Below are 7,544 nucleotides of genomic sequence, written 5' to 3'. Positions count from 1 at the left end.
CATCAGAGATTTGAAGAGAAGAAATATGGTTTCATGATTACCAGAAATCGACATTCCAAACGAAGTGTGTGAAGAATGTGTGCGGGCAAAGCAGCATAAGAACAACTTCAGTAAGGATGCAGGAAGCAGGTCGAAGGCAATTCTTGAAGTTATATACTCTGATGTATGTGGTCCTCTCCAGGTGAATTCGATTGGAGGTAACAAATACTTTGTTACATTCATAGATGATTTCAGTCGAAAACTATGGTCTTACCTGATCCAGAAGAAAAGTGAAGTGATCGAGGTATTTGCCAGGTTTAAATCTATGGTCGAAAGACAGAGCGGTCGAAAGATCAAGATTTTGAGAACTGATGGTGGTGGAGAATATGTGTCTAAAGACTTCAATGCATTATGTATGAAATAAGGGATTATGCATGAGGTGGTGCCACCCTACACTCCACAACAGAATGGAGTCACAAATAGGAAGAATAGAACCATTATGAATATGGTTAAACGTATGTTGAAAGGCAAGCATCTACCTAAAGAATTATGGGGAGAAGCTGTGTCGACTGCGACATATATCCTGAACAGATGTCCGACGAAGAAGCTAGAAGGAATCACGCCAGAAGAATGTTGGTCTTGTGTCAAGCCTAGCTTGAGTCATCTGAGGGTGTTTGGATCTATATCACATAGACATGTGCCTGATCAGTTTAGAAGAAAACTTGATGACAAGTCCAGTCAGATGATCCTGATAGGATATCATTCGACTGGAGGATACAAGTTGTTCGATCCAGTGAATAAACAAGTAGTGATCAGTAGAGACATGATCATAGATGAGCTTAAGGAGTGGGATTGGACTGAGAATGTCAAGAAAGATTCAGTGAGAATATTTTATGATGAACCAACTAGTGAAGTCGAAAGAGAAGTTCGACAGGAAGAAGTCAGAGGTGAATCAACTACAAGCAGACCTCAAAGAACAAGACACATGCCTGCAAGGTCGCAAGAATGTGTGATTACATCAGATGATGTGGTCGATGAAGAAGGTGAGTTGGTACATTATGCTTTCTACGCAGATGTCGAACTTGTCAATGCAGTTGAGTCATCTGAGGGTGTTTGGATCTATATCACATAGACATGTGCCTGATCAGTTTAGAAGAAAACTTGATGACAAGTCCAGTCAGATGATCCTGATAGGATATCATTCGACTGGAGGATACAAGTTGTTCGATCCAGTGAATAAACAAGTAGTGATCAGTAGAGACATGATCATAGATGAGCTTAAGGAGTGGGATTGGACTGAGAATGTCAAGAAATATTCAGTGAGAATATTTTATGATGAACCAACTAGTGAAGTCGAAAGAGAAGTTCGACAGGAAGAAGTCAGAGGTGAATCAACTACAAGCAGACCTCAAAGAACAAGACACATGCCTGCAAGGTCGCAAGAATGTGTGATTACATCAGATGATGTGGTCGATGAAGAAGGTGAGTTGGTACATTATGCTTTCTACGCAGATGTCGAACCTGTCAATGCAGCTGAGGCATTGAAAGATTCAAAGTGGATGAAAGCAATGGACGAAGAGCTGAAGTTAATCGAAGTCAATAACACTTGGTCACTTGTTGAATTTCCCCAAGGCAAGAAGGAAATCCATGTGAAGTGGGTATACAAGGTAAAGTTGAATCCCAAAGGAGAAGTGACTCGACACAAGGTGAGACTTGTGGCGAAAGGATTTCTTCAAAAAGAAGCAATCGACTTCGATGAAGTTTTTGTACATGTTGCTAGGATCCAAACAATCAGGTTGGTTATTGGTCTAGCAAACATGAACAACTGGCAGATGTGTCAGATGGATGTGAAATGTGCATTCCCGAATGGCCCCTTAGAAGAAGAAGTTTATGTTGCACAACCAGTTGGGTTTGTGAAACATGGCAAAGAAAGAAAAGTGTACAACATAAAGCCTTGTACAGACTTAAACAAGCTCCAAGAGCTTGGAACAAGAAGATAGATGGACTTCTAAGGGAGAAGGAATTTATAAAGTGCACAAGTGAACATGGAGTATATGTAAGAAGAAGCAAGAGTGAACTGCTTGTACTATGTCTCTACGTCGATGACTTGTTGATAACAGGTAGTTGCAAGAAGAAGATCAAAGATTTCAAAGGTGATCTCAACAAGGAATTCAAAATGTCAGATATGGGTGACATTTCATATTTCTTTGGCATCGAATTCTGCAAGAGTGGTAGAGGTTTGATGATGCATCAAAGAAGGTATGCAGACGAAATTCTCAAGAGATTTGAGATGCAGGATTACAACCCAACTTCGACTCCAGCTGAGCCCAGATTACAACTATCGAAAGATTCAGATTCAGATGATGTCGACCCAACCCAATACAGAAGACTTATTGGGCCACTTCAATACCTTTGTCATACAAGGCATGACTTAGCATACAATGTAGGTATGGTGAGTAGGTTCATAAAGAAGCCAAATGTATCACATCTAGCAGCAGCGAAGAGGATACTAAGGTATCTAAAAGGAACTCTCGACTATGTCATTTTGTTTCCTGCAGCTGATGAAGGAAAATGAATGCAAATTAGTGGGATACACCGACTCAAGTTGGTGCAGTGATGTTGAGGATCGAAAATCCACAGTTGGCTATGTGTTTATGCTAGGTGGTGCACCGATTGCTTGTAGTTCGAGAAAAGAACCAGTGGTGGCATTATCATCGTGCGAAGCAGAATACATAATTGCTTCTCTTTGTGCATGTCAAACAACATGGATGGTGAATCTGATTGAAGAGATAACAACGAAGAGTCGTGGAGCAATTACCATGAAGATCGACAACATGTCAACTATCAATCTAGAAAAGAATCTGATAGCACATGGTTGAAGCAAACACATCGAGATGAGGTTCCATTATCTTCGAGAGCAGGTAGCAGATGAGAAGATGAATGTGGAACACTGCAGAACTGAGAATCAGATTGTAGACATCATGACGAAGGGAGTACACATCAAAGTGTTCAGAAGACTAAGAGTTATGATGAATGTAGATAGCTTAGACACAATGAATTAGATGGTATGTTGAATTGTAATTCCTCGTGTCGAAGCAGACTGTTCGACAGAGCAAGGAAGTGTCGAACCACCTATGCCTATTTTAGTAGTGTTAACTATTTTGGGCTTTTACAGTTTTGGGCTTTGACTTGAGGTCCAAGTTAACCTAAATCTATAAATAGAGATAGTAACCCTTATTTTTGTAATGAGGTGAATATAACATTCATAATATTATATTTACAGTATTTTGTAGTTGCAAAGTGAATAAGAAGTTTTCCATAGTTTGTGGGCAGAGAGAAACTCTGCAGAATTTTATTACTCTTCTCTTTCATCATTTTTACACTCTTTCTTTCTCCATTGTTCTTTCTTTTCATTGCTATTGTGTGAGTGATAACAATCTTGTTCATCAAGATTGATTAAAATTCTCCATATATTTTGGAAGATTTCCAACAATTTTCAATTAGAAATATACCATGAACAATCCTAAGAATAGCTACCCATTCACTAAACAATAATATTAATCATATGCTAATAAATCTAATGAATGGGAAAGAAAAAATTGTATTTGTTTATTTTTTTTAGATACATTAATTATCAATTCATTAAAACACCATTCCGGGGAAATTTGCTGCCAATGTCTGCACCCATCCCTACTCCTTCATCCAATGGCCAAGAATAAATACAAATCAAATAAATAAAATAAAGTTGATTTGAAGAGAGAGAAAAAGTATTAATAAATGGTTAGAAGGATCAAAATCCTTATTTTGGTGATTTGACTATTTATTAGTTTTTAATTGTGTTGTTTTGACATGTTTTCATATGATATATGCTTTAGTTTTATTATAAACTAGTAAAGGACCCGTGCGTTCGCACGGGTCGCGCAATTGCAATAATTTATTTTTAAAAAATTAAAATATAATATATTTTTTTGTTTATATATATATATATATATATATATATATATATATATATATATATATATAGTTGGATCAACGTACACAAATTTATTGCATAAGAGTTTTTTTTAATGTAATGGATGTTAAATGATCAATAAATGGGTTCAAAAAATTTCCACAAATAACTTTTTCCAGTTTGGGACATAATAAAGTAAAACATTATTAATTTATAGTAATATAATTTGCTTAATTTTTTTGTATACTATATTAAGGAAATAATCAAAAAATATAATACAAAAATATTTTTACAATTTATTGGTATATTGATATATAATAAACATTCCATTGTTAATGTTATGAATAAACATTCCATTTATCATTGAGATTTTGGACATAAGAAATAAAAATATATTTATTTAGTAATGGATGAAATTTTCCAATCTGTTACTAATTTGAGGTATAAAAGCGCAAATATTAACCTTCATAATAAATGATTATTTAACCAAAATACATAAACCATGTAAAAGAAATACCAGAACCTCATTTGTTTTAAAATATAGTAATGAATACTACAAAATGTTGAAATTAATTGCAATTGATACAGTAAGGTTTAATGCAACAAAAGATATTGAAACAAAAGGTTCACAATTTTAGTTAAAATTGTGAGAAATAAGTCCAGCAACAAAAATGATTTAACTTCGTACAATTCTTTGGTCCTTAAAAAACTGGGTTTATACAAAACCTGCCCGCAACCTTTTAGGAAGTGATGATTCATTACCCTGTAAAAAACAATTAACCTTTTAGGAAGTGATGATTCATTACCCTGTAAAAAACAATTACATAATGTATATTTTATACAACTCATTCAATAAAATTCTAATAATAAACAACGACATTTGTTGATATAATATAACTAATGAAAAACTTACGTTCTATAAGTTTTCAAAAACTTCTTTGAACATGACGTTTGTTGTAGAATTCAATGGATGGTTATCCTTGTCATGGATTAATATCTTAAACCCTTTTTTGCTTTTGACCCTTGATATTGCAACATATAGTTGACCATGACTAAATACACTTCTAGGCAAATACAATCCAACATAATCCAATGACTGACCTTGAGATTTGTTAATTGTCATAGCATAACATATAGTTATGGGAAATTGCCTTCTAGTCATTTTGAATGGCCACGGAGATTGTGTTGGAGTCATATCCATTCTTGGAATATAGATAACCCCTCCAATATTCTTTCCAGATATAATCTTTGCCTCGATAACGTGGTTTGCCAATCTTGTAACTATAAGCCTTGTTCCATTGCAGAGACCTTCAGGTTGATCAATGTTTCGAAGCAACATAATAGGGGTCCCAGTCTTCAATTTAATCTTGTGGTTAGGTAGACCGGAAGTTGTAAGTGTATTCAAAAATTTCGGGGTCAAAACATCAAAAACTTCATTTCCTTCACCGTCAAAAGTGTCTACAGAATCTGAACTTAACTATTCCTTTTCTTCACCTTTGGGAAAAAATTTGAAATTTTATTATTATAAATCTATGTTAGTACATATAAATATATGAATGTATCTATAAATATGTTTACAATGGATAACGCATACCTGGTATGAATCCCAAAACGTATTGATTTATGATGTCAACCGTTTTAATTGTTCCTGCCAATATAGCTCTTGATTGCAAAAATTCTGGATTCTTGTAATTGTTAAGAAAATTCGGATATGTTTCACTAACAATGGCTTCTAGTGGATCATCATAGTTAGAAATTAAGAAATCATTTGGAATAGGAATATCCGTGTAACCATCGTTAGGTTCTTCCAATTTCCCATCGCCAACTTTTAATATCCAATTAGAAAACAATTCTAATTCAGATGTACTTGAAGTATTGCTGGCTTGTTGGAGTCGCATGTTCTTTGTAAGCTTCAGCACAACACAATGATCCCAGATGTATGATGAATTTATTGTAGAATGTATTATATCTGAACGGCTGCCCCTTGGTACAACTGGTAATATTTGCCGAAAATCTCCACCAAATACAATTACTTTCCCTCCGAATAATTTGTCAGAACAATTGGAACGCCCCATTATGTCTTTAAGGGTTTTATCAAACGCTTCAAAACAAAATCTGTGTGCCATTGGAGCTTCATCCTAAATTATCAACTTTGCCATTTTTAGTAGCTCTGCACGATAACTACCTTTGTCGATATTACATGTAGAAGACTCCATTGTAGGTATTGGAATCTTGAACATTGAATGAGTCGTTCGACCTCCTGGAAGTAGTAGTGAAGCTATGCCCGATGAAGCAACAGTTACCATTGCATGAGTGAGCAGAATTACAATAGCATTGCATGAGTGAGCAGAATTACAATAGCTCCATTGTTTTTAGGATCATTGTAGTAAGCCAAAAATTTTGATCCATAGATTTCCCATAAATTGCAATTTATGCAATTACCCCTATTTTGCAATATAAATAAACAATATTATATGATGGGATTCAGTGATGCAAAATATATAAATTTATCAAACACATAAGTTATGAAAACAATGCGCATTACTTCAAATCTTTCAGCACAACAGAAACAACAACTTTCTTCCCCGGAGTGTTGGATTGGATATGGTTTATCTCACTAACAGCACCAATAATATCTACATTAAAGTAAGGTTCATTATTGAATGTGTTTGCAAATATATAAGTTATATAAGTTATAATAGAATTTAAATTACCTTCCAGTCTATCGGTTTTGCATTTGCCTTGAAGTATCTCACCAAAATCTTTAAAGAAATATCCTTTAGGTGGAATATTTTGAAGTTCGATTGCCTTCATTGTGGTACCACCAAGAAACACAAATTTTTTTGAATGATCACATACCTTCCACTGAAAATCATTGTTATAGACACTGCCATTGTTTATAATGCATGTCATATTCTCCTTAATGACCTCTTTCCATTTCAGTAAATGGTCATGACGAATAAGGACCTGAATCCGATCACCCTAACAAAATAAAAATAATCTTCTTTTTATATGTTATACAAAAAAACATTTTGTTGTAATTACTAACTATCATACAAAAATCTATACTTAAAAAAAGAAAAGCAATTTACCAAGGAATCCATAACAATCATCTCCAAATGTTCAATACCCTTATTATTCACAACACTCCAAACATCCATTATTCGAACAGCAAGACGCCAAGTTTCTTTTGAGTCATTGATGTCTTTCACAGAATCAACCTTTCTACTCATTTTCACTGAAAAAAATTCAAAAATTAATGTAACTGCAAATTTAGATGACTATAAAATTACAAACCTAATAACCTGGAAAAAAAAGAGTATATAAATTTGATAGATGTGTGTGGCAAAATGCTGAAAAGGATTCAACCTTTGATGTTACACATATATAACATCGAATTGATTAGCAGCATTCTTGAAGAAGAAGGCGTGAAGACTGTTGTGTTCCCAAGGAAATTTTCGGCGTGCAAGTAATAGGAAAATGCGTTTTTTTATGTTGTCGAGGCAAATTTATTAAATTGTAAAATGGTATAATATTGTCAGTGGTTTTGGAATATTTTGAGTTATTAAGTGGGTAAATGGGATTAATAATGATGATAATAAATATTAATAAA

General features: G+C 34.2%; 1 protein-coding gene across 1 annotated transcript; it reads right to left on the bottom strand.

Moving 5' to 3' along the window:
- Positions 1-4,847: 4,847 nt before the first annotated feature.
- LOC127136098 (uncharacterized) lies at positions 4,848-6,057 on the bottom strand. Its single transcript, XM_051062695.1, has 2 exons — positions 5,526-6,057; positions 4,848-5,371 (listed from the first exon to the last, which is right to left on the bottom strand). Exons 1-2 carry the CDS (start codon positions 6,055-6,057, stop codon positions 4,848-4,850), a joined length of 1,056 nt encoding a protein of 351 aa, XP_050918652.1.
- Positions 6,058-7,544: the final 1,487 nt, after the last annotated feature.

The sequence above is a fragment of the Lathyrus oleraceus genome, chromosome 4 (genome assembly GCF_024323335.1).
Source record: "Lathyrus oleraceus cultivar Zhongwan6 chromosome 4, CAAS_Psat_ZW6_1.0, whole genome shotgun sequence".
NCBI lineage: Eukaryota > Viridiplantae > Streptophyta > Magnoliopsida > Fabales > Fabaceae > Lathyrus > Lathyrus oleraceus.
The sequence above is the reverse complement of the archived record's forward strand: the minus strand, read 5'-3'. Positions and strand labels throughout refer to the sequence as shown.

What these genes read in the sequence shown, in the direction of transcription:
- LOC127136098 (XM_051062695.1), bottom strand. Translation starts at nt 6,057, where the DNA reads ATGGCACACAGATTTTGTTTTGAAGCGTTTGATAAAACCCTTAAAGAC. An exon ending in CGTTTTGGGATTCATACCAG is followed by an intron (nt 5,372 to 5,525) that starts GTATGCGTTATC and finishes TTGACGGTGAAG; the next exon opens with GAAATGAAGTTTTTGATGTT.